The 26,751-nt window shown below is 56.5% G+C and overlaps 1 protein-coding gene across 3 annotated transcripts; it reads right to left on the reverse strand.

Annotated features, from left to right (window-relative positions):
* Positions 1-1,221: 1,221 nt before the first annotated feature.
* Positions 1,222-25,196, reverse strand: Hps4 (HPS4 biogenesis of lysosomal organelles complex 3 subunit 2). 3 transcript variants are annotated; one of them, XM_047561939.1, is made up of 13 exons: positions 24,999-25,196; positions 23,261-23,351; positions 21,153-21,278; positions 17,351-17,458; positions 16,914-17,030; positions 15,332-15,426; positions 13,786-13,858; positions 11,978-12,014; positions 11,224-11,320; positions 9,807-10,707; positions 4,849-4,981; positions 4,342-4,450; positions 1,222-2,274 (listed from the first exon to the last, which is right to left on the reverse strand). In XM_047561939.1, the coding sequence occupies exons 1-13, from the start codon at positions 25,037-25,039 to the stop codon at positions 2,103-2,105; spliced, it is 2,100 nt and encodes a 699-aa protein (XP_047417895.1). In that variant the 5' UTR covers positions 25,040-25,196; the 3' UTR covers positions 1,222-2,102. The 3 variants fall into 3 exon arrangements, 2 of the variants coding, with proteins under 2 accessions (XP_047417895.1, XP_047417894.1); XM_047561938.1 differs by having other exon boundaries at positions 21,153-21,296; XR_007109883.1 differs by lacking the exon at positions 1,222-2,274 and having other exon boundaries at positions 4,849-5,055; positions 21,153-21,296.
* Positions 25,197-26,751: the final 1,555 nt, after the last annotated feature.

Here is a 26,751-nt window from a genome sequence, read left to right on the forward strand (position 1 = left end):
CCTGCCCTGCCACTGGCCTCCGCCTCGCTGCCCTTGCTTCCCTCAGGCCACACCCACCTCTCCCCGCGGGAGAGGAGGCCCACTCAGGTTGACAGGCGTGTCTCAGGACGAGCCCCGCAGGGGCCTCTGCGCTCTCTGCAGTGAGCCTGCCGTTCCCCCGTACCTGTCTTACTACTTCTTAGAAACAGATGTATTTTGTATCCAAAGCACTTTTAGGCTCAAAGTCGCCCTGTGGAGTTTGGAGGGAAGAGGGTGCTGAGAACAGGAGCTAAGATCAGGCCCGCCCGGGGACGGGGTTGTGGCTGGGGGAAGAGCGCCTGCCTCACAGGCGGGCACAGGGTTCCATCCTCAGCACCACAGAAATTAATTAAAAAAAAAAAATAAGGTATTGTGTCCATTTACAACTAAGATTAAGTAACAATAACAAAAGAAAGATTAGGATCTGCCTTGAGCTGGATGGCTTGCCGTTCCCCACAGGGCCTAGGGGCGGTCAAGGTCGTTCTTAGGAAACAGTTGTTTGCAGGCCTTGAGTCGAGTGGCCAATGCGAGGCCAACGGGATGCTCTGGACTCTGAATCCTGCCACATAACACAGGAACAGGTTGTGCTCTCGCCAAACTCGAGACTGGGGACTTGGGAGTTCAGAGCATCAACCAGCAAAGGGAAAAGCGAGGCTGCGCGTGAGCGCCCCCGGCAGGAAGGGGAGGAACTGCAGCCGGGCTCGTGGTGGGAGGGCCCTGAGGCTGTCTGGGCACGTGCAGTGGAGCCTCGTCTGCCACCTGCAGTGGCTGAGGGACCTGGGGAGAGGGGCGACCAGGCCAAGGAAACGCACCCACTGGGCAGCGGCCACAGCTCCCCGCGGCTGAGGGCTGGCCCTGCGGTGGCTCCTTGCACGGCCACAAGGAGTGTGGGGAAGGGAAGAGAAACGTGTCCGCCAACCACAGATCAGAAATACCCAGGGACGGTCTGTCCACGCTAGGTGAGAGCAGAGCCCCTCGGTGTCATCCCCTCACCACGCAGCACCACCACGAGGACTCCAGGACACACACGGCACTCGGGAGGACACGCGAGGGTCCTGAGGGACTCGGTGCCCGTGGCCTGGGAACAATGCCACGCCCACACGGAGGCTGCCGTGCGCACGCATCACTTGCACCCGCACACGACATGGCAAGCTTAGCTGAACTGTCACTAGAAAGGTCACTCTGAAGTCACTCACAACGCTCCACGTTTGGCTGTTTTATTTTTAGCCCTTAGAACCGCGCTTACAGACGGCCACGAGCGCGGCTGCTCTCCAGCAGGACTCAGGGCAGGGCAGGCCGAGAGCCGCCCGGGTGCCAGCAAACACCCACGGAGCCCCGGCCTGCGCCCCGCAGATCTGACCAGCACGTCTGCACGTCCACCCTCGTGCCCTCCCCACAGCCTCGGGGACAGGGTCTTGCTCTGTCCCGAGTGTCATGGGAACGCCTGTCTGGGGACATCGACTAGGGAGGACGCAGTCACAGAGCTGCTCCCGAGCACAGCCGCGTGGCTCGGTCCTGCTGTGCCTGCCTTCCAGCTCGAGGACCTTCTGAAGTGACACCTGCAGTCTGAGCTCCCTCTGGCCCCAGCAGGGCTCCGAGGGGCAGCTCAGAGCTGGGGTGGGCCTGCCCGGGAGATGAAGGCGGCGCGTCCCTCAGGAGGCGCACGTGGCCGGTAACAGACCCACCTCCCGGTGGTGACCTCTCGCCCTGCCCACCTCATGACAGAGCTGCACAAACACCCCGGACTGGGGACGATCAGGTTCTGGCAAACATGCCCGAATTCTATGGCACCGGTTCAGACCGGGAGGCACAGCAGCGGAACATCAGAAGCCTCCGCTCAGTGACAGGAAACGGCCCGATCCTGTCCCTCTTTGGTCTGTCCTGGCCCACACGGCCAACTGAGGGCTCTTGGGCTCTTACCAAACCGCACCACGCTGCCAACCCAAGGACCACCCCACCACCCACAGGGACCCACCCCAACGCCTGCTCCTCCAAAGGGAAGGTTCCACGCGAAGCCACGGGTCTCCCGCTGAGAAGGCAGAGCTTCCCTGGCTGCTGCCCCCGCACCCGGCGCTGAGGACGGTTCACAGCAAGTTCACCCCGTGCTTCAGCAGCTTCTGCCTGGCTTTGCCGGGGAGGCCGAAGGCGCTGTCCTCGGGGCTGGGGAAGCCGGAGCTGCGGGCTGCGGGGGCCAGGGGCTGGAAGTAGGTCTCCTGGGCGGGGCTGCAGCAGGCGAACACGGCCGTGGAGGCGTTCCTGGGGAGGACACAGGCCCCTCAGCCCACAGCAGGACGCGGGGTCACCTGCTGGGACTCGGGACTCCATTTGTTACTTGAGGTACAGGCCTCAGAGCCCAGGGGGTGGGGACAGTCCATGGCAGGCCCGGGAAGGGGGTGCAGCCAGGGCAGCAGGTGCAGTACTGCGTCAGGCGGAAGCAGAGGCCTGCCCTCGGCACGTGGCGCTCGGCTCCCTCCTCACGTCAGGAGAGGCGACACCGGGTGCAGGGCCAGCTCCCTCCTCTCCAATGACAGCAGCATGGGGGGCGGGGCGGGGGTGCCCAGATGGGTGAGGGGGGGAGGTGACAGGAGAGTGGGAGGTGACAGCAGCAGCAAGAAACCTGGGCACAGAAGAGGGCGGGGCGTGGCACAAAGCAGGCCCCACGGGGTGACCACCAGGCTCCTGCTTCCTCCCGTCTCCCCACTGGCCTCCGTTTCCCCAATCCATCGTGAGGGAGGCTCGGGACTCCCAGGGCTCGCTCCCCACGGGCTCCTTCCAGTAAGGAGGAGCGAGCGTGGCGTCCTGCTGGGTGTGACTCAGCCCAGGACCAGCCCTGCCGCAGCCGTGAGCCAGGCCTGGCGGGTTCGAGGCAGCCTGCTGCTTCCTGGCTCTGCGCGCTGGCTACCAGGGTCCACCTCTCGCGTGGACCCAGGACAAGGCCCCCTCACTGAGGGGCTTAAGATCAACAGTGGGAACAGGAACGTGAACTTGCTGCACATGGACAGGGCGTGGACACAGAGACCACCTCCCAGCATGTGCCGGCCGCCTTTCCCAGGGCCGAGGCCCTCTTGGCTCCGAGGCAAATGAAATGCTGAGCCAGCCAGGGGCTGGTGGAGCAGATGCTGACACTTCACTTGTCACCACCTCCCACGAAACATGACACACCCCAGCACAAGCAGGCCCAGCCACTGACTACAGATGCAGATCACATCCAGGTTGCCGGCCCAGGCGCCCCTGAACCGCGTGGGAAAACACGGTGTGAGGGGCAGACAGAAACACTGGCCGGGAGCACCAGGCAGCGGAAACCCCTGGCACTCAAGTGAGGCTGGTGACACTGTTACCTCTCCCTGCCAAGGACCCTGTGCCTCGGTGAGCCCAGAGCCCACCTGCCCACACTACTCCCCCGCTAAAACCTGCAGGGAACAAGGATGCACCTCAGAGTCACAGAGGCCTGAGTTCAAATCCTAGTCCTGCCGCAGAACCAAAAAAGTGACCCTGGGACAAGTGGCAGATCCTCTTTGTGCTTCAGTTTCCTCAACTGCAAAACAGGGACGAAAAAGCCCTCACGGTGGCGCACACCAGTGATCCCAGCAGTTCGGGAGGCTGAGGCAGGAGGATTGTGAGCTCAAGGCCAGCCTCCGTAATTTAGTGAGACCAGCAACTTGGCAAGACCGTTTCAAGTTTTAAAAATAAAAAAAAAATTTAAAAGCTGGGGTGTAGCTCAGCGGTAGAGCACCATGGGTTCAAACCCAGTACCACACACACAAAAAGGCAGTAAGAATGCACTGACCCCAATCACTCAAGGGCACCTCGCTCTGAGGCACCAACGCGCCTTACTTCCTGTTGCCAATTTCATAAGAGGCGGGAAGGAAGAAAACAGAATGAGGTTGGCTCAACGCTGCAGATCACCACGACTGACAGCTGTCTACCAGCAGGGACGTACTCAAGACCTGCCGCGATGAGAAAAGCCACCTAGAAACGCCACGCTGGCAGGACCCTGCTTCCTAGAATACGGAATTAAAATAGAAGACCCGCCAGCTATACTACACACAGAGAGCGAGAACCACGAGCGGAACTGGAGTAACACACCAAGGAATGGGGCCACGGCAGAGGGAGGACACACGCCGGGGGCCTCTGCGAAGTCCCAAGTCCCCGTGGTCTTATCGTTGTTCTCAAGGAGACAGACAGCCTCCTTCCTCGGGAACGGGCACAGCACCGGGGCAGGGAGGGACCCAGGAGGCCCGGCCACGGGGCTAGAGCAGGTGGAGGGAGCCTTGAGGGAGCAGCCTGGGGAGAGGAGCTGCGGCCGGCGGGCCGCGGGCTCACCTGGCGGTCATCTCGTACAGCGCCGGCAGCCGGGCGAAATCCGCGTGCATCAGGCTGACCGCCTGCAGGAAGCGGCGGTCCTGGGCGGTGGTCGCCTGCCCCAGGTTCGCTTTCAGGAGAGGACACAGGTGGTGAGGAGCAGACCCCTCCTCCCACCTCCCCAAGTCCTGGCGGGACACGGGTGTAGCGGGCTCAGGGCGTGGCGTGGACGTGCGGGGGCGTGGAGAGCCGGGTACAGGGGGCCAGGCCCACTGCTGCCCTCAGAGCCCCACCCCGCGCCTACGCACGGATGGCAAAATTCTGAGCAGACCTCATCCGAGACGCCTGCACACGTGTGACCTTCTCTTAAAACGTGGAGAACCCCCCCAAAAAAAGACCAACAAGAAGACGTGTTTCCAGGTGAATCTGGCACTCGGTGGGGCCGCCAGCGGGAGAAGCTACAAACCCCCCCCCCCACTGCTGGTCCCAGGAGACCCCCGCCCAGCCCCCCGCCCAGCCGCCCCTTACCGGTGAGCACGCTCTGCACGCGGTCGTAGTGCGTGAAGTTGTACGTGCTGCTGGCCGGGCCCGCCTCGTCCCCCGGGAGCGTCTCCTTCAGGTGCACCTCCAGTCCGTTCAGGGACGCCAGGCTGCTGCGGTACTGCAGAGGTGGGAGAGGGCCACGGCTGGAGGGACCCCCTCGGCAGCCCCCCAAAGGCTTCTGTGTGCCCTGGACTGAGTTTAGAAATACTCTCGCTGAAGTGCTCAGTGGCCACTTGATTTGGCAAGAAGGGACTCTGAGCCCACGTCTGCTTTTAAGAAGTACTCGCACCTCGCACTCTGACGTTTCAAGGGGTCGCGTCGTAGAAACGCAGGAGAGTAAAGATGAGCAGAAGAGGAAACTTAAAAGGGAGGAAAAACAGCAGAGGAGAACCGCTCATGATCCCACCACGACGAAACAGCCCGGACGCCCCGGCACGTCTCCGTGGCTCCCAGCATCCCTTTCACTGCTGTGACAGCCTGGGGCCATCCACCTCACCCGGCCAGGTGGAGTCCCACAGTGGACACCGTGAGTTAACTTCTGGTGCCTCCAGAAGGTGCCGTTCCAGAAGGACGGGGCAGTGTGGTCCCAGGGCTTCCTGAGCTCTGTATTCAGAGGAAGGCCACCCGGAGGGGAGGCCAAGCCAGTTCTTCAAACTCCCAGTAGACAAGTAAGTAATACGCAAATGCAGTCGAGGCACTGAACACCCTGTCCTCGCTCGCTCTCTTTTTTTTTTGGTACTGGGGATTGGACCCAGGGGTGCTTTTTACCACTGCCATATCCTCAGCCCTTTTTTGTATTTTAGAGACAGGGTCTCCCTGAGCTGATTAGAGTCATGCTAAGTTGCTGAGGCTGGCTTTGAACCCATGATCCTCCTGCCTCAGCCTCCAGAGCCACTGAGATTACAGGCGTGTGCCACCACACCCTGTTAATCATTCTTAATAAAACAGTTATGGGATCAAACCATAAGTAGTACCTGTCGCTAATCCGGTCACCGAACGCCGTGGCATGAGCTGCTTTCTCATCTCTCTAAGCGCTGTGTGGTGCCCTTTAAGTGCCACTCAGGGTAGACCCAGTACATCCGTCATTTCCTGACAGGCTCGGCTGAAATGGACCTCCTGGGGCTGCTTCAGCCACAAGGCGGCCACAACTCTGAGCATCAGGCAGTTCCCAGGCAAAGGACACCCCAGCTTGGCCTCCCCCTAGCCAGATGACCAGAGCAAGCCACTGAATTTGCTGAGCTCCATTTGCTTTTCATGTGCAAAGTGGGAATACCACTTGACTGCTGGAGGCGTTAGAGAGAGGACACAAAGTCCTCTGTAAGTCCTAAAGTGTATCTTTTACAGTCAAGAAAGCGAACACGGCCGTAAGTGGGATCCAGCAGGACGGTGGTATATACCTGCCATCCCAGCAAAGGGTGAGGCCTGAGGCTAGGTGACTTAGTGGAACGTTGTCCCCACGCTGAAAACTTAAGTGGGGCTGGGGATGTGGCTTAGTGGTAGAGCACCCTGGGGTCAATCCCCGGTACTGAAAAGAATGAACGGGAAGTGGGAGTTCTCTGTGCACAGATGACTTGCCGACAGGCCATTCAACAGAAAACCGGGTGCACGTAAAAAGCGGAGCTGCAAATGCATGCTGCCGGAGCACGCGCCGTCTTGGTTGTGCACCGGGGTTCCTATTCGAATGTCCTAGGAAGCCACGTGAAGTCCACCATCTCGCACACGCGTCTCCACTGCCCAGGAGACAGCCTGGCTCCAGGCAGGTGCTCAGCAGACGCCCACTAGGTGGACACGTGAGCACGGCCACTGCGGCCGCGTTCCTTCTGTGCTCTCTGCTTCAGCTGAGGTGCGGGGCACAACAAAAGGACGTGTGCTCAGAAACACGGGGGCAGCCTCTCATGCCAACACTGAGTGCCAAGGAGCCTCACATGCGAACAGGTGTGTATGCGAACAGGTGTGTGCACGCACGGGCACCTACATGCACTCTCCAGGAGCAGAAACCACAGCCTTGCTGGAAGTTTCTGGACCCTGGGAAACTGCCAATAGCCATCCCTCCTAAGTTGAGTTGGTACCCAGGGGAAGGGACAATGGAAAAGTGAGCCAGGCCAAAACCTGTTTTCCTTACAGGCCCAGAGCTCTGCTTCCAGAATCTTCTAACTTGTACTCAAGATAAAACCACTGGATAAAACCAAAAGATGTCACGACACAGGACATGTAGACAATTCTTTACAGGTAATTAAGTGCCCTCGCACATAACAGCGGTCAACAAACTGGTTTCTGAACTAAATCCATCCCTACCTGCGGCACATTCTGAGCCAAGGACGGTTTTTGTTTTTATGCAGTTGGGGAAAAAGTCACCTGAGTAATACTATGCAGGGAAACAGCATGAAGTTCCCATGTCCAGACTCAGAATCCCTGGCACACGGCCACACCCTTTGCTCACACGTGGTCTACAGCTGCTTTTTATTGTACCAGGGATTGAACTCAGGGCACTCTGCCACGGCCCAAGCTCCCCAGCCCTATTTCGTATCTTATTTAGAGACGGGGTCTGAGTTGCTCAGCACCTCGCTGTTGTTGAGGCTGGCTTTGAATGCGTGATCCTCCTGCCTCAGCCTCCCGAGCTGCTGGGATGACAGGCGTGTGCCACCCTGGCTGAAGGCTGCTTTATGCTACGCAGCACAGCTGAAGAGCTGTGGAAAGCCGGAAATATCTGCTTTCTGGCTCTTTCTGTAAAGTTCCCCAATCCCTGATCTGTAAAGCGGTCCTCAGAGCAGCCCTGGGAGAAACAGAGCTGGCAACTCCTGGACGCTCTGACTTCCAGCGGCACACCAGGGCAAAGAGGCCGGCTGACCGCGCACAAGGTGCCGGCCTGGGAGGTGGTGGAGAAGCACGGGTCTCCTCGCTGCAGGGGAGGGGCGTGCTTTTCCATGAGGTAGTTCATGAAAACTCACCCCGGCTGCCAGCTCATCTGCTGTAGCAGACAGCTCACTGTTCTAATGGAGCAATGAATAATTTATGTGATCCCTGTATCTGAAGGTCAGTGAGATTACCCTTGGTTCTGAGCGGGAACCTGCGGCAGCGGTGGCTCTGTGCTGCCCCCTGGCGGAAGCCCACTCTGTTGCTCTGAAGCCCCCAAGCCCAGCTCCTGGGGGCTCTTCCATGGCTCCTAGCTCCCACCCCTGCAAACCTGGAGAGCTCAAAACTGACTCACCACAAGACTGGCAGGCAAAATGACACAAAGGCACCTTAGTGGCATGTGACATAAGCGAGGTGCACTTTCAAAGGGGGTGCGCTCACTCCCTAACCCATCTGGCCTGAACCAGCCCATCCTGCAGGGTTCTGGCCTTCCAGAAGGCAGCAGAGGGCTGCAGGGAAATCAGGCCACAGATCTCTGCAGGCCTGGGACCACAAGGCAACAGAGGTCTGCCAATTCCCAAGGAGACATCGGTTCTGAGGAACGAAGCCGGTCTCAAACCACCAGGCTGGACAGCCAGCCGCCCTCCTGAGGAAACACGAGCTCTGCCTCTTTATAAACCGGTCCATTCCTGGGGCCCGGCCAGCACCAACCCTCCTTCAGGCGCACAGCACACTCGTGGAGGCTGCTGTCCTAACAGCGTGCGCGGCTGCGTGGCCTCGCAGTGAGAGCCAGAGGCAGGGCCTCACCCCCTTTCTTCAGCACCCCACCTGTCAGGGCCAGGGCAGATGGGTCTGGAGACAGAGAGGCTGGGACAAGGAACAAGAAGCCAGCAGGAGCTCTGGAGCCGCCTCTGGCCACGAGGCCTCTCTCAACCAGGCCGGGTTCTTACTGGCGCGACGGGAGCCTGGCTGAAATCAGGCAGAGTGGTGCGCGGCCACGGCGAGGGCAGGGCACCCCCACAGCAGCCTGGGCTGCTTTTTGCTCTGGGGTGGGTGAGTAGAGAGAGATACCTGTTCTATTCACCCAAATACCAGGCCTTCAAAGTCACACTCCTAAGGCCTGCTACTGGCAGAACAGCCCATGAGCAGCAGGGCAGGGAGTGGGGTGAGGCTACGGCCACAGCCTCCCTGCTGTCACTCGGCGCTACGGGGACGTGGGTACGGGACGCACACAGGCCTTGGCTCTGGGGTCTGAGGAAAGGGGCCAGACGAGCCAGGCGGCTCTAGAGGAGCAGGCTCTTGCTGGCAGCTTCGAGCAGCCTCCCTCCTCCCGTCCTCCACCTCCAAGGTGACTTGCTCATTCGTGGAGGGTCACAAGCCCTGCATGCTAATGAGATGGGCTTGGAATAATATAGATTTAAGAATAAAAACAAGCAAACCCCAGGACGCCACTGCCCTGCAGCAATTTCAACCTGCTGTTCTTCCTGCTACACTTTCCCTGCCAACCAAAGCAAGGCTGTTACTATGGCAACCGAATCTCCAGCGTGGGCCCAGGCCCGAGAGAAGGTCAGTTCACGGCTGAGTGTGAGGATGCCAAGCTGAGGAAGAGCCCTCCAGAGCCAGTCAGGACTCCAGGAAGGGGCAGTGGGTCGCTGCCGTGCACTGGGCCCGTGGCGAGAACGCAGGTTTCTAGGGGACTCGCAGGCAGTGCACGCTGCAGAGCAGGCTCCACCTGCCCAGCTAGGAGACGCACAGGGGTGGCACAGTGGCCGTGCAGTCCCGGCCTGCACCATCTCACTGCTTCCGGGCCCAGCGCTGCCCCAGGGCTACTGACGAGGAAGCAGAGGCTGGGGGGCAGGAGCTTGTGGGCAGCAGCACCCAGCCTGAGAGCCAGTGGGGCTCCAGCCACTCTGAAACTAGAGGAAGCGGAAGCAGAAGAGGAGCCACACCTGGAGGTCTGCAGCCACAGGCGCTGTGCGCACGCTCCCTCCCACTGGAGGAGGAGCGGCCTGTCCTGTCTGAATTTCTAGGAGGCAGGAAGGGAAAAGGGAGGGAGAGAGGGGAGGGAGGAGGGCCCGGGAAACACTCACCACCTCCTCGATGGCCGCGCTGTCTCCGAGCAGCGACTCCTCGGCCAGCAGGGACAGCCGCAGCCCCTTGACCCTGTGGGTGTAGAGGTTCATGGGGACGAGTCCCGCGTGGGCTCTGTCTGCAGGGGGCCTGTCGCCCTGCGAGTTCGCTGCGTCTGAACCACACTCCAAACCAGGGGCCTCGAGGCTCCAGTGGGCCCCGTCGGCGCCCCGAGCCGCGCCCTGCTCCCCACAGGGAAGTGCCCTCTCTTTCTGCCCTGGATCTGAGCAAGGCGAAGGCCAGGGCCTGCTGGTCCTTCTGGGGGGAGGGTCTGCTCCAGGAGCGAGGCTGTGGCCGCTGGTGGCGGGAAGGTCCGCGCCCTGTTCCAGGACTCCATTCTGGGCGAGCCTCTCGGCAGGGGTGGGAGGGGCAGGAGAAAGGCGGCTGCTGTTGGCCGTGTCCTCTGGCACCGTGGGCTCCACACTGCTGGCACCATTCACAGCTCCCTCGCAACAGGGACCTCTGCCGCCCGGGGCACGCTCAGGTAGGACAGCAAAAGGACCTGGGGACGCGCCCTCTTCCTGAGCTCCTGGAATCCGGACCTCAGACAAGTCCGGCTCTCCCGGGGGAGAGCCTGGCTCCTTCTGCCATGAGCAGCTGAAGCCAAGACCCTGGCCCTGGACGGGGCTGGGCGGTCCCGCAGACCCAAGGGGCTCCAGCTCCCGGCCAGGCGCATGTCCATTCTCCTGCCGGCCACTTGGCCACGCTCCGCCAGGGCTCGGGGACTCTGTAGCCGCCGTTGCTGTCCAGGTCGCAGATCCCGAGTGCCTGGCGGTACGTTCCTTCGGTGTGGCCGTGCCCCGACCCTTTGCAGCATGCTGGGCAGAGGCGTCCTGGAGTCGTGCTGGCAGCGTGGGAGAGCTGGGGAGGCAGCGGGCATGAGGGGCACAGCCACGGGGAGGCCCAACACCCACCCCGGGGTTGGGGGGAAGCACTGGCCCCCAAGGGGCCCAGTGAGGGGTGGAGCCTGAGGCTGCAGCGTGCAGGGCCACCAGCACCGCCCCAGGCTGGCGCTGCACACGGTGATGGGGAGCCCTCCTGCTGCAGATGGCGGCCGAGCAGGAGCCGCTGCCGAGGGTCTCCTGTGTGTCAGCCCTGACGTTGGGAGCTGTACGTACAGTACCACAGGGTCCACTGGACAGGTGGACAAGCTGGGGCTCAGGGAGGGAATGGGCTTGCCCAAAGTCACCTGCTGATAAGAGGTCTGGGACTTGGAACCCACTGCCATCTTAACCAGGCCACGCCACCTCGGACGGGACCCTGCGGTTACGGGGGAGCCTTGCAGGGCGGGCAGGGAGCAGCGGGTCGAGGAAGGACGGGAAGGCACAGGGCTGTCCCGGGTGCTGCAGGATGAGCTCCTGTGAGCGCCTCACCTACCCGGGCACCCGCTCCGCTGGGAACTCACGGAGGCTCACAGCTTCCGCTTCAGTCACGAAGACAGGCGTGATCAGGACGTGGGGCGGGAAAGCTGCTCCTGGAATTGCAAGGCGACATGGGAGGGCGCTCTGCCGGGCGGGGAAACTGAGGCAGGGACTGTCCCTGGGCTGTGCATCCAACCCTCACCCGGGCTTGGACAGCAGCCTTGGAAATGCATCCCCAGGCCACAAAAAAGCCACAAAACTCCAGCTCAATTTCTGTGATCAGCGAGGAAAGAACCTGTGCAGATGAGGTTACTCACAGCTGGGGGCAAGGGAGACAGTGAACAGAGGCAAGTTTAGTGCCCGTCCTAAAAGAGACAGATGCCAGAAAAAAATGCTTCCAACTGGCAAAGGGGTCAGCCCTCAAGTAGACGTCAAAACGAAATCCCATCCTCTTGGGGACACCTCTGCGTCCTGCCAAAGGGCTTTCTGGCAGACTCTATTTCCCTTGCCCTTTCCCTGTCACCAGCTCCTGGCACCTGAACAAACAGTGTCACAGCACTGGGCTGGGAGGGTCTGGATGCAGGGACTGGAGGGTGTGCCTAAAATCCCAAGCGTGGCAATCAGGGTTTCGACGCAGAACTGTTCCCGTTAGTAACCGGACCCGTTTTCCTAATCTTCCAAGCAGAGAAATAACACATGGACAGGTGGCCTTCACACGGAGTGTCCAGTGACAGGCACCACACTAGAGTGCCATTCCCAATGCCACTCACCTGCTTCCTGCGGGGCGGCCCCTGCTGCAGGCAGTCTCTGAAACAAACACACACACGGTCAGCGCGGGCACCGCGCCCCTCTGGACCCGGCCGTCAGGAACGCACCGCGCCATCTGTTCCAGGACCTGGCCAAGCCCAGGGAGCTGCTCCCGCCACATGCCAAGAGCCCAGCAGATGGAGCACAAGCTCCCCCAAGCTGCCTGCTCCTGCCACGGCTGGGCGGAGGCAGGACCTGCCCACTCGGGCTGCCAGGCAGCGCCCACCCAGCCCCAGCTCACCGCCAGCCCTGCCCCGCCGGGAATAACAAGTGAGGGCTTGTGTTGACACCTCTGGGGAATTCATGTCCTAAAGAGCCACGCCTGCCCCAGCCACAACAGCCAGTTCCCAGGAAGCTCTACAACAAAACGCGGACGTCCTGTGACTCTCCACTGTCACTTGAAAGGAGAGCCGAGAGCTCCTGCTTGTTCTGGTTCAAAATCAAGGCCAGAAACTTAAAGGACGTTCTCAAGAGAAAACAAAACCTTTCCGGCAACCTGAAGGTTCCAAAAGGACCCGCCAAAACAAGACAAAACCAAAGCAAAACACAGACTGCTCTTCTAGCCAAAATGACTCACTATGAAAGGACAGAGTGGCTCTCTCTGTTGGTCATTTTAAAGTCACGCTTTCGCTTTAGGTCAACGAGCCACGTGTAAGTTTGTTCTGGACAAAAATTCTTTTTTAAAATAATCACATAAAGTCCCTCATCAAGAATAATGCTATTAGCATATTTGAGTGTTGTTTTCTTTTAAGTCCTTGGGGTTTTTTTTAAATACCTTTGAGACATACACAATTTGATTTTTCCACCTGAAACACTAACATGCAATTCTTGTCTTTAAACCACCTTGGCCATCTTCAATGGCCAGCTGAAATCTTGTCCAGTGTAAACTGACAAGGACAAATCAATCATCTCCCTCCTCGGACCAGGACTCAGCACTTTTCTGTACAGGGCGAGGTGACACATCTTTTCAGCTTCCTGAGCCACGTGGCTTCCTCCACAGCTCTCTGGCTCTGCTGCAGGGCTGATGGCAGTTGAGTAAAACTTTGAGTAGGCACCCGGTCCCCGGTGCAGAGCGAGCCAAGTCCTACCCCAGATACTCATGGTACCCTATGATTTTTCACCTGGATGGAGCCACCGTTTTAGAAGTCTGATTTCACAAGGATAATCCCAGCAACTCAGGAGGCTGGGGCAGGAGGGTCACAACTTCAAGGCCAGCCTAGGCAACTTAGCAAAACCCCGTCTCAAAAATATATATGTAAATAAATAAATAGGGCTGGGTGTGCCTCAGTGGCAAAGCGGCCTGGGTTCAGTCCCTGGAACACAATAAAAGGACTGGAAGAAAACTGGCAGAGCCGGAGGCAGTGAGCTCCCGCGCGCGACCGTGGCCACCCTACTCTTGAGGACTGTGCGGGACTCGTCTTCACTGGTGACACAGTTACATGCCGACCAAACAAAGTACTTGAAGAGCTGTGTCCTCCTCAGTCCTTCTAAGGACGATCTTCCAGTGTGCTCCTGAAAACCACCTTCGCTCTGACAGAGCGGTCCTGGTGGCAAGTCAACGCTCAAGAACTCCCCGTGGTGCAGAGGAGAGGAGCCGTCCGTCCTTTCTGCCTCTCCAGGGACTTCTCTCTTGAGGAAGGCCACGCGGACAGACGAGGGGCCCGAGAGGGATGCAGTGCGACAAGTCCCCCACCCCCGGCCCACCTGGCATTCAAGGTCAGTCCCCCAGCTCAGGGCCAGGCGCTCTGGCCAGGAGGTGGCTTCAGCATACCTGGTCCTGAGGTGCAGGCCGGTGCAGCAGGACCTTGGCCGTGAGGGAGGGCGGCAGCTGGGTGCTCACAATCCTAGGGGTCAGACCCAGAACAGGAGCGCCGTGAGCAGCGGCACCCTGGGGAGCGCTGCATCTGAACGACCGTTCCACGCTGCCGGAGACCCTGGGGACATGGCTGGCAGAAGGTTCAATTCGTGAACCTAGGGGAGGGCACGCCGCTGGTTCCTACCCACAGTTTAAACACCTGACCTGAGCCAGGACTGTGGGAGGAGGACGTTTGCATGAGGACATTAATTACAGGGAAATGAGAAACACAAGGAAACGGCCCGATTATCTGTGGAAGAGACACGGTGCAGACCATGGCACAGCCAGGACACCAAGACCAACAGCCCTTCCAGGAGCAGGCGGACCGCGTGGCCTGCCACAGCAACCCCTGCACCACACAGGACGTCCAGGGACCCCCGATCCCACCTTGGTAGAGAGCAGAAACAAAATCAATGCACGTATCTGTGTGCGGCTGCTGCTGACCGAGAGGTGGGCCTCGTGGGACGGAGGAGGGGCTTGACACTGTGCTTTGCTGCTTCTCTATTGGCGGATTTTTTAACAAGGTATCCGCACATTCAGTGATATGATTTAAAATATATAGAAAATGCAAAACATGAAAAGGAAAGTATCACCTTTTTCTGGGGGGGACTGAACTCAGGGGCGCTCCACCACAGGGCCACACCCCCAGCCCTGTTTTGTATTTTATTTGGACACAGGGCCTCACTGAGTTGCTTAGGGCCTCGCTAAGTTGCTGAGGCTGGCTTTGAACTCTGATCCTCCTGCCTCGGCCTCCTGCTCCTATGGGAGCTTAACAGCCCCACAAACCACAGCAGAGCCACGCTGCTGAGAAGGGGGCGGGGAGAGGGGTGAGGCAGCACTGGGGACTAGGCTGGTCCCACTGACTAATCCCACGCCCCACGGAGGGTCTCTATTTCCGAGAGGAAACCGAGGTCAAGCCGCTTGCCAGGGCCACAGCACTGGGAAGACAAGCAGGTCCAAAGCCAGCCTGTCAGGCCAGCGCCCGCTCCGGAGCTCCAGTGTCTGCAGCACTCCGGGCCACGCAGCCTCTTGGCAGCAGGGGGCGCTAGGCCCTGCCCAGACCTCTGGAAGGAGGGGCCGGAAACGCCCCTGTGGAGTGGCTCAGGCTCTTGGGCTCAGGAAGAGGCCTTCCAGCCACGTGAAGCAGGGGCGCAGACCTGACCACGCGGCGGCGGGAAGGAGCTGGGCAAAGGCGTGTTCAGCTGCTCGGCGGAGCTAGGCCACCAGGGTCCTCGGGGCTGGCGCTCTGCACCCTGACAACTGCTGCGGCCTGGCCCACGCTGAGAACCGCGTGGACCCTTGCTCATCCCCACTTTCCGAGCCCCGGAGGTGCTGCAGGGTATCAAACCTCGGCCACCCCATGTCTGCTGGCCTAGCCCCTAGGGGCTGGCCACAGACGGAGCCCCGCCCACGACCTGGGGCAGGACGGTCAGCTCTGGGAGGAGGAGCCAGCGTTACTCACAGGCCTTCGTAGAGGATGCAGCCCGCCAGGACGTGAGGCGAGCGCTGGCAGGCCTGTAGAATGAGGGCGGCCTTCAGCAGCAGCAGGGGCTCCACCTGCAGGGAGGAGCACGGCCACGCGTGAGCACGCAGACCAGGCAGGCGGTGTCCCACCGGGACCTGCGTCACCTCGGGTCTCCTCTACCGCTCCACGCCCACAACTGCTGGCGCCACCACACCAAATCCTCAGCACAAGGCAGTGTGTGGAAGCCGCGAGATGCAGCCAGCATGGCACATGGCTCTTGCCACAGGACAGTGGGTCACCCAGGAGACCCTAGTACCAAGGTGGAGACCAGGCGGCAGCCAAGGAGGAGAGCATGCCCTTCAGAGGCAGGCCACGGTGCCAGGCAAAACCCACCCTGGCCTCCCTCCCCTCTACAGCCCAGCCCCAGGCAGGTGGCCGGCCGGACTGACGAGCGAGAGAGCCCATCACGCAATCCTGTCCCGGCCTTCCCGAGGCTAACAGGGCTCAGTGCCACTTCCGTGTGGGCACCAACTGCCCAGAAGTTCCCAAACTACAAGAGACGCAGGGACACTGGTCAGGGACGTCCAGAGAAGCCCACGGCCTCCTCCTACCTGCCACCTGCCTGCGTGGTGGCCGGCCTCTGCAAGTGCCCACGAACCGGTCGAGCCCGCTGTGAATGGAGCCAGGCCCAGAGCAGGGCCCCCCAAAGGAGTGCAGTCTACCTGCCTGAGGCTGCAGCCCCAGAAAGCCCCTCCCCAGTGCAGCAGTCGGAGCCACGCCTGCCCAGAGCTCGCTCACTAGAGCGGTGGCCAGGAAGGGCCGTGTGGGACACGGGCTCGGACAGCCCATTCCCAAGGGGGAGCGTGGGGCCAGGCCAGCCACGCGAGCAGCTGGGCTGACTGAGCGCCCGGGACCGGCGGAATGGCAAGACCACCCGTCTCTCTCTCTCAGACGCATTAAGATCATGGCACCGGCCTTCTTGGGGTCGGGATAACAACACGAAATGATGTCACCAGGGAAGGAGACAGGGACCTGTGACTCCCGAGTCGACACTTCCGAGGCAACAGCAACATGCTATTTTCGGGGGGCTGGGGTGGGGTGGGGGAGTCAGGGATTGAACCCAGGGGTACTTAGCCACAGTCCCAGCCATTTTTATTTTTTACTTTGAGACAGGGCCTCGCTAAGTTGCTGAGGCTGAGGCTGGCCTTGAACCTGCGATCCTCCTGCCTCAGCCTCCTAAGTCAGTGGAATTACAGGCGTGCACCACCGCACCTGGCCTGGTACTGTTCCCTTTACTATTTCCTGCTGTCGTTTGAGACGCAGCCTCGCTGTGCCCTCTAAGCAGCTGTGGAGGTGGGATCAGGACCCCCCTTCACGGATGAGGGCAGCAGACTGCAGGTGGCCTGGCGGCTCTCACGGCTGGAGTAGCAGCACACAGGCCAAGTGCAGGGCTTCCCGCGGCCCCGCCCGGGGAAGGCGCGCCCGGCCACCGCTCTAGCAGTGTGGGAGGAGCACTTTCAGAGGCGCCCAGAAGCCCTGCGCTAGTGTACGAAGTGAGCGGGGAGGACCAGGAAGGTACTTTGGTGCGGTCCAAGTTCCAGAGGGAATTGAATATCTTGTGCAGATCGCTGGCGTTGCTCAGAACCTGCTGGATGAAGGTGTTCCACTGGGAGCTCAACTCTTCCTGAGAACGGCTCTGTAACAGAACAGTCTGAGGTCACTGGCTGGGGTCTGGAGGGGCAGCCTGGCCGGCCGTGAACGCGGCTCACGGCAGCCAGAGCGAGGGCCTGTTTCCAACTCCCCGTTCCGCCCGGCAACCTGCCCATTACGCATCCAGGGCCCTGCCTGGGGAAGCAGAGGCCAGGCCTGCTCTTTCCAACCATGCCAGGGAGGAGCGGAAGGGACAAGCACTTGGGAACTTGGGCATCTGTGGGGGCTCCAAGGGCCCTTGACCTGGCCGCCGGACACTGGGTGTCTGTGTGAAGATGCGCAAGTGGCTCAACACCACGCTCGTACCTTATAAGCCAGGGAAACAGGCCCGTTGTAAAAGTGGAAGAAACCGATGAGCTGATCCAGAAACCGCGTGCAGCTGACATCCGGGAGCTCCACGGTGCAGCCCAGCACCTGCGGGAGGGAGGGCGGAGCCGGCGCTGCCTTGCCTTACGGCCACACCCACGTCCCGGCACCCAGGCCTCTAGCACGACTGCTCTGGCTCACCACAGTCCACCTCCTGGAGCCCGGAGCCCGCGCCCTGCACTGCGGCCAGCTGACTGCTGGAGAACAAGAACCTTTTCTCCGTCTATCCGTGCAGCCCGGCCTGAAATGCCTCCTTCCTTCCTGGTCACTCACCCGGGACGTGCCCACCCCTCAGTGCCCGCTCGATGGGCCACCTCCCTGCTGTTGATTCTGCTAAGACCTTTTTCCTGACCCACATCCTGTGAGGGCTGTTGTGTGGACACTGGATGCTAAATCTGGTCTCAGTGCAAACACTGGACAGACTCAAACTGTCCCATGAATGGCCAGCCTGTCTCCAGCTGGACGAGGTGCGTCAAGCTGAGGGGTGCTCAGGCCTCCGAGATCAACGCCTGCATCACAGGGATCCGGCCACACGTTAAAGGGCCTGAAAACCGCTCGTGTTCTTTGCCCCAATCATTCTACCTCTGGGAAGCAGTCCTGAGGGCATGGCCAGAAATTTAAACAAACGCAAGCCACCCCAAAACGAAGAAACAGAAATCCCCTCTGAATACAAGCTGTGTGACATTTTGTTCCCGGAAGTGTTCAAGAGTTGATAGAGTCTGGCCCACAGGAAGTGCTTGCTTCCTCCCCAACTGATAGTGGGTCAGGAGCAAGTCCAATCATAACCCAGCAGCTTCTCTTTCAAAATAACATGCTGATTCTACACTGGAAACCCAATCGATCTGAGCCACCCAACGCTGCAGTTCCTGAAAGAGTAAGTCTGGAGGGTACTGTCATCCCGAAGCCCCTCCACGCCCCGCTCTGGTTAATTCTATCCTCCCTCAACCCCAGCGGCCACTGTTCTGAAGACTTTCCACCACAGAACAGTTGCCTGTTCTGGAACGTGATGAGCGATGTGATACGTCCACTCTTATCACTCTTTGTGGCTTCTGTCATGCTGCTTACTGCCTGTGAGGGTCGTCAAGACTGCCACGTTACCAGTGTGCGTTGCTTCGCACTATTAAACCGTACACCATGGTCTGAACATGCCACCATCTGTCTATTCGTTCTTCTTTCACTGAATGAAAACATCGCTAGTTTGGGGCGATTAAGAATGAGGCTCTACATGATAAGGCGAAATACACTCTACTGTCACATGTAACTAAAGTGAACAAAAAAAAGGATCTGGCTCTTGGGAACAGCCTAGGCATCCTTCTGTGGATGTGTTTTCATACTGCTGACCACAGGAAGGTGTGTGGATCTGGTTTCAGGACTTATTATAAAGCTATAGAAATCACAAGTGTGTGGTGTGCGCATAGAATCTCCAAAGACGTCCGTGGAAGAGAACGCAGGGTCTGGAAATAGACCCCTCCCCATGACCACCTGATCTACAAGGGAGCCAAGGAACTCGATAGGAACAGGAGAGGTTTTTCGACAGTGGTGCTGGAATAACTGGATATCCAGATGTGGAAAAAGTGAACCCTGACTTCTACCACGCTACTCACAAATAATCCAAGTTGGACTACAAACCTAAATTTCTTTCGAAAGACTAAATATTCTTATGCAAATGATAAGAGTACAGGCAGGGAAAATCTAAAACCAATCTATATTAAATTATTATAGGTATTTGTAAGTTAGAAATGATTGCCTCATACAAAACCAATTTTAAAAACTGATCTTTATACACAATCCATAAACACTTAGAAAGTATAACTTCATAAAAGATGTCATTTATGATAGCAATAAAAACATATGAAATACCTAGCAAGAAAACACTCAAGAGAAGATCTTTATGGATAAAATGATAATTTTTTTTTGAAACACAGTGAAGAATAAGTAAGTGAATACATTATGGTAATGGAAATGAAAAAAAAAAAAATTCAGCAAAGCCAGTTCTCCCCAGACTGATCTACAGGTGATGCAATTCTAAATTAAGACCCCGACACATTTGTTTTGTTTGAACTTGATGAGCTCATGTGAAATTTTTTATGAAGGAGCAAGAGGTCGGGAATAGCCACATGCTGCTGAGAAGGCGGCTGGGGCCGCGTCACAGAGACATGGCAGAAGGGTGGCAAGGCTGGCAGATGCTGGAGGAAATGCGGGCGGTGGAGACGAATCCTGCGCTCAGACACAGACCCAGTGTGCACAGGCGCTCTGGCACGGCAGTTAGAATGCACAAGATTAAAAACATCTGCTCATCAAAGAAAACGAACAGGCAGAGGACCAGGCGCAGTGGCAAACGCCGTTATCCCAGCAGCTCAGGAGGCTGAGGAAGGAGGTTCCTGAGTTCAAAGGCAGTCTCAGCAACTTAGCGAGGCCCCGAGCAACTTGATGAGGCCCTATCTCTAAATAACAGTAAACAGGGCTGGAAACGTAGCTCAGTAGTAAAGTGCCCGTGGGTTCAATCCCAGAACCTGCCCCCTCTAACCCCAGGGAAAAAAAAAGAAAGGAAAAAGAGAATAGCAGACTCCAAACTGGGAGAAATATTTTTAAAATATACATTTGATAAGGAACCGGTCTCCAGGATATATGAAGAACTACAATTCAATTAAAAAACAATTTAGAAACGGGTATGCTCTTTGAACAGACACTTCACAAAGGAAGACACACAAACAGCATCAAGCACATGGAAGGACCTCCAGGCCACCAGTCATCATGGAAAAGCACCTGAAAACCACGAGAGTCCACTGCACACAGGGAGGCCTACAACTGAACAGTGACATGGGTGTCAGTGAGGGTGTGAGAAGTGGGATTCTCCACGTCCCTACTGGCGAGAGTGTAAGACGGTACAACCACTTTGGAAAAAGGTCTGGCAGTTTCTTATAAAATCCAACATACACCTTCCCTGTGATCAGCAATGTAAGAGCACGTCTGCAGAAAGATGCCTAAAGAAGGTTCCTGGGAGCCTCATTTGGGACAATTAAGGCCCAAAGTAGCAACATTTTCATCCGAAGAAAAAGAGAATGAATAGACAGACCGTGGGGTGTTCAGACCATGGAGTACGGCTGAGTCACACACAGCAGTGGGTACTGACCGAGGAACAGCCCTGACACAGCCTACGACAGTAAGCAGCAAGACAGAAGCCATGAGTGGTACGCTAAGTGTATTATGTCACTTACAATGTTCGAGAACAGGCAAAACTATTCTGTGGTGGAAAACTTCAGAACAACGGCTGCTGGGGTTGGAGGGGATAGGATTAACCAGAGAGGGACAGGGAGGCGCTTTTGGGATGATATTACGGACGTAGTGACAGCACAGTAAAGTGGCTGAGATGGCTGGTATACCAATGCAGGCAACTCGCTTTGGAAAGCATAAATAAACAAATGAAGACACAGACAAGTGATAAGGCAGCGGTAAGAAGACTGGAGAACAGGATCCAAGTATTCGCTGTGAAATTCACACCGTTCAGCATGCTGGAAAATTCTCACAACAATGCTGGAGATAATATCTCTAGGGTTGGAGCGGCCTCCACACTTGGGCGACCCTTCACCTCAAAGCCTTAAACAAGCGGAGGGTGAGCAGATGGCACAGGAGCCGGGGCGATGACGGGACCCAGTGCAAGGGGCAGTGAGGGTCCAGGTGCAGAGCCACAGGCAGCCGGCTGGAGCGCAGGCCGCAGGGGGCTCTGCCCGCCGAAACTTACCCAGAGGTAATCTCCGTCCACCTTCACGGCAAACTTGAGCTTCCGAAGACGGATGAGGGTGGGAGGAGAGGCAGAGAGGTCGGAGATGCAGCGGACCACGCCGGCGATCTGCCCACACAGCAGCTCCTGCTGGTCGAGCAGGGTCTGTGAGAGAGGAGCACATTCCAGACAGCAGGCCGGCACTCTTGGGTCACTCGGTAGGGCCAAGGGCAGGCCACATCCCGCTGGCCGTCTGTGTTCACAGGGCCCTTAAGCCATCGGTGGCTTCTACTTACTTAGTTATGTTTGACAATTTTAGTTGTAGATGGACACAATTCCTTTATTCTATGTATTTATTTGTATGTGGTGCTGAGGATTGAAACCAGTGCCTCCCTCATGCTAGGCAAGTGCCCTACCACTGAGCCACAGCCCCGGGCTGGCTTTTAGATTTTTGAAGAGTTGTAAAAATAACAACAGCTGGGCATGGGGGTGCACGCCTGTCATCCCAGCGGCTCGGGAGGCTGAGGCAGGAGGATCAGGAATTCAAAGTCAACCTAAGCAACTTAATGAGGTCCTGTCACTAAAAAAACAGAAAAAGGGCTGGGATGTGGCTCAGTGGTTGAGTATTCCTGGCTTCAAGTCCTGGGACCAAAAGATAAATTTAAAAATAACAATAAGAATATAGGACAAAGCCCTTGGGTGGCTTCCAAAGCCTCAGGACATGTACCGTTAGCCCCTTTACAAAATCTGCCACAGTCCCTAAACAGGAGTGGTGGTGTACACACGTTATCCCAGCAATTCCAGAGGCTGAGGCAAGAGGATCACAAGTTTAAGGCCAGCCTGGGCAACTTAGTGAAACGTCATCTAAAAATAAAATTTTAAAAAGGGTCGAGGATATTGCTCAGTGGTAAAGTGCCCCTGGGTTCAATCCCCAATACCACAAAAATACACCCACAAAGTTTGCTAGCCCCTGCCAAGGTGGCTGAGCTGTTAGAGAGCCCTTAGGAAACATGAGAGGACAGTACAGAGCTGTGCCTGGAGGTGCACACTGGGCCGGGAGCATAAGCCTTTCATTCCTACTCAAATCCCCTGCTGAGGGGCCTGAGCAGCCTGGGCTAAGCCCAGCCGCGAGTCAGAGGGGAATCACATGAGCGGACACGCAGCATCTCCTAATCCGCCTTACCCTTTAACAGGGCAGCCAGATGTTCTGATGCCACAGGGCATGTCCGCAACAGCTGTGAAGACGTCTGCTAACCTAACCCAGACCCTCAAGTTTACTAGTAATCTAAAGGAAGCACAGTGGACAGGAAATATGAAATGGTACCATCATCATCAGCCAAATCCAGAGCGCAGGCCATCTGAGCATGCTACTGCACAGGGCCTGGCTTCTCCAGCAGCTCAGTGGCCCGGGGAATAACGGATGCGTAGTGAATGGGGACTGTCCTACAAAGGCCCAAAGTGCAAGTCAACCGAAGAGAAGGTGTGGCTGTTGACTGGACTCTGATTATGGGGGGAGGGCAAGGGAGGGAGGGAAGAGAGAAGGACCAACAGACTAAGTGACATCTACGACAATACAGAGAATGTGGATAGTCAGAATATTAGACATATTAAGGAATTACTGTTACCAATCATGGTGACCTTTTGTTAGGTGTGATAACGTTTAAAGTGATGTCCTTTTTGAGTAGAGATGTTACTTGGTACTAAGGTCTAGAATTTGTTTCAAACTGCTCCTGCGAAAAATGCTAATAACAGGGCGGGAGAAGTGAGGCCATTTAAAATTGGCAACGTGGTGACAATCACTGATGCTGGAGATGGCGCATGAGGGTTCCTGATACTGTCTACTTTTCTGTATTTTTTTTTTAATGAGCTGATCGATAAATTGGGGACAGAGAAGGCAGACAAAAAGATCATGATGGTAACAGAGAAGAGGAAAGTACTGGTTGCCGGGAATGTTAAGACCAGGACAAGCAAGAGTATATCAAGAATAGGACAGAAAACAAAACAGAGTAAGATGGAAAAAGTGTCAGTTTCCTGCATTGGCTGAGGAAAGCTAAGTCCTATACTTATGAAAAGTGTCCACTTGGAGGCCAGAGGAGCCCCACTGGACGGTAAGACGCTGTGTGGCTTACCTGAGAAGGATAAAAGTAACAAATGCCAGCTCGGGTTGGATCTCCTTCCTCCTTTACCTTGGAACCATCATAAAGAAAAAAATAATTCCACCTGGCGAGAGAACAGAGGGAGCCATGTTTCCTTTTGCACAGTGGCAACGGCAGCTGATAAGGCTGCCTCCTGTGTCCCAGCCCAAGCGGGGCTCCTTCTCAGCGTCTGAGCCTTCTGGTGGCCCCAGAGAAGAAAGAACCAGTAGCTACAAATAGATAAAACCAGTCCTTAAGTGCAGAAGAGGCAAACTAAAAATACACCTCCATCCAGCCGCCAGACCATCTGCCCAAAGAGACATGAGTAGCAGGAGGAAAGACGGCGCGCCCACGACCACAGCGTGTTTGCAACACTGAACTCAACCGTGCAGCCACGTGGCCGGCACTGTCTTTTAAGGCTCTGATAACGTGTTAGGGGAGTCTCAGCTGCCCCCCCGCCACTGCTGAGCACGATGGCCCTGGAAACAGCCCTTCCAGCAGCAGTGCGCGCGGGCACCTAACAGAGGTTTACGCAGTGTGACGGGCGCCTGCTCAGGAGACGCGCAAGTCCGAGGCAGGTCACTGAGGAAAGGAAAGGGGGTTCGGGAGTGCGCGGAGGAACACTGAGCCCTCTCTACCACCCAGACACGGCCAGGCTCCAGGGACTCCTCAAGGCATGCTTCCCCATCGACCTTCTGATTCCCTTCGCCCCGAGGAACCCCTTCTTCTGAGTTTCCCTAACCCTCCTCTTTCCTAAAGACTCTTACAGCCTACTCTGCAGGGTAATTATAATTACATAATACTCATTATCTGATTACATCTTTAAGACCACAAAGCCAACTCCCAAGCGGCTGGGCCTTGCTTTTACTTCTCAATCTCCAAAAGCACATTTTCCAGGCTGTAGCAACAGGACAGATGTGACCACTCAGCCAGCTACACTCTTCCTACAGGGACCTGCGCCCTCTCTCAGGCCTCCCAGCTCACCCGCCGGGTGGCAAGCACTACTTCTGCTTCCAGCATGGCCCCGATCTGGAGTTCTAGGGCTAGAGGTGAAGCTAGCTGAAGGGCAAGTCCAGCTCAAGAAGGACCTGTGTTTCAAGGCCAAGTTAGGGACCGCCAAGCCCTGGTCCAGCCCCCGCTTCTCCCACGTTCCGAGGTAAAAACACCTCTGCCTTTGCAGGTATGCCAGAGAACACCTGCACGCCACTCTCAACTGCTCCTCCTCATTTCCGCACACACAATCAAACGGTCACTCAGTCCTGCCGAGTCTAGTTAAACCAGGTCTTGTCCTTTCTCCTCTGCAGTGATGTCTGCTGAACTGAATTAGGAAAAGTATTAGCTCATAGGGGGTTGAGTAGGGAACTGTTTCAGGAAGAAACCCTTCAGCAGCTAGACGACCACGAGCTAGACAGGCCAAACCTCTTCTCATGATGAAATTCCCAACCTCGCCTCTGCATAGCCAAGGGTACCACACCCAACAGCCGGCTGCACAATCTCTACGGTCTAACGGGGATGTTGGACTCGCTCAAACACTGCAAGAGGCAGGCTGGCTAGGTTAAAACAGTAGCTCTGGAGAGAAGCGGCCTGCATGCTCCACGCGGCTGCTCAAGGGAAAGAGACATTTTAATTTTTTTCTAAATAAAATCAAGACACTATGGCTGGGGATTTTCGATTCACTCAGCTCTATCTGGAAACCCGGTGAAAGTTGCAACTTACAGGCCCTGATACTCACCAAGGGGCTGACTTTGTCTCTGGGGAGGTGGAGGTGGCCATTTACTTCTCCGTCAGCCTCATCCTCTTTATTTGGGTTTCTTTTTCCAGTGTCACTTCTTGCTCCCCAGTTGGGTGAATCTGGGTGTGGCAGGGTTAAGCGTTTTCTATCACCACCGCCACTTCTTAGTTTTTATTCAGCATGAAAGTGCTTCTTCCTTTCCTTGTAGCCTCTTTGGTTTCACGAATAGCTCTTCACCTTTGGAACTTGGAGGATAAAATAAAGTAAGAGAAGTCAAATCCACCAGTCCGGTTCCATGAACATCAGCATGGCTGCCCAGTAACAGTGCCTTCAAGCCCCAATCCAGGAAGCACACGTGCTGGACGGAGGCAGCGTTCTGATGGATTTCTAGTTCAAAGTCATCCTGATAGTTCTTTCAAATGCTCTGAAATTTCCAGTCCATACATCAGTGCCTTGGCTCTGAAATAAACACAAGGAACAGATTATTTCAGAAACCCATGAGTGAGCATGTGACCCAGGCAGGGTTAAATAAACGGTATGTTTCGAAAGAGCTTTCTACAATGGTGGAAATTATACTTTAAAATTAAAAGGGAGGGCATTAGCAGAGACTTCAAAATAAGTGCCTTAATTTCTCCAAAAGTTATGGTCAACACACTACAAGCTTCACAAAAGAGGCTTTTTAGTATGAAAAAGCACTTGGTGTTGAGAACAGTTGTCCCAATAATGTTTCTGCTGTAGTAACAATGGAAACCAAATTAAGGAACTGTCACTGTGACGGCCCAAAGCAATTTGAACATGAAGACTCTCAGAGGTGAGCAATTTTTCAACATGCAAAAAAGAGAACTTTCCCTTCAGTAGCTTTCAAACGCCCACAAAAGAAAGACAGCTCAGTGGGATTTCAGAGTCAACAGGGATCCTGGCTTCACTTATGATAATCTGTGTCCCTTACTCTCCACCCAAAACTCCCTCCACAGCCTCTGACTTAGCCCCTCCAGAGCCAGAGGGTTCATAATATTAAAAGTATCCTTTCACCAAACCAAAAATCTGCCTCCCGGTAAATTCCACTCGCTGGTTTGGACAACTCTCTCCAAGAAAACCCCAAACATGGTTTAATCCTGCCATGTGACAACCCCTGGGTCACTTCAGAACTGTAACTGTATTCTTACTACTTTCTCTAAGCTTAACGTCCTCAGTGACATGGTCTCGAATACTTGCCACCATTCCACCATCTGCAAGAACCCAATACAGGTTTGCTAAAGTCTCTCTGGTAGAAAGCAGTCTCTAGGGAGGACTCCAGGGCATCTCTGATGGTCTGTAAAACCTCGTCTTTATTTAGCTGGACTTCTTGGAGTGGGTCCCTATTGGGCCATACTCACTCCATACTACAGAGCCTATTTAGGCACCTGTTGGGGAGGCATCTCATTTTCTGGAACCAAGAACAGCAGCCTCAAACTCCATACCCTTGTTCCCAGAGGACTGGGCCGTACACTCCTGAGGACCATGGTCTTATCTGTCAAAGGTCCCAAAGAGCCCTGTGATGGTTCTGGGGCAGGGAAAGGTGTCCGTCAGGGCGTGATCAGAAAAGACGAGCAGCTTAGGAAGTGGCGGTAACGACCCTCCTCACGCTGCAAGAAGTGGACAGAACGGCCGGGGGATGGTGGTACTGTAGGAAGTGGCCCCGGCGGGCCGGGGGAACTGGGAAGGGGGCGCTAATGGCTGCGAAGGGCCTGGAAGCCGGAGGGCACAGCGCCCC

This window comes from Sciurus carolinensis, chromosome 8 (genome assembly GCF_902686445.1).
Source record: "Sciurus carolinensis chromosome 8, mSciCar1.2, whole genome shotgun sequence".
NCBI classification, from domain to species: domain Eukaryota; kingdom Metazoa; phylum Chordata; class Mammalia; order Rodentia; family Sciuridae; genus Sciurus; species Sciurus carolinensis.

Excerpts from the sequence above, each read along its gene's own strand:
- Hps4 (XM_047561938.1), bottom strand. The coding sequence starts at position 25,039 with ATGGCCACCTCCACCTCCCCAGAGACAAAGTCAGCCCCTTG. Across the intron at positions 12,015-13,785 it reads GGCCTGCACCTCAGGACCAG|AGACTGCCTGCAGCAGGGGC; the intron begins GTATGCTGAAGC and ends TGTTTGTTTCAG. Across the intron at positions 4,451-4,848 it reads CGTGCAGAGCGTGCTCACCG|CGAACCTGGGGCAGGCGACC; the intron begins GTAAGGGGCGGC and ends CTCTCCTGAAAG.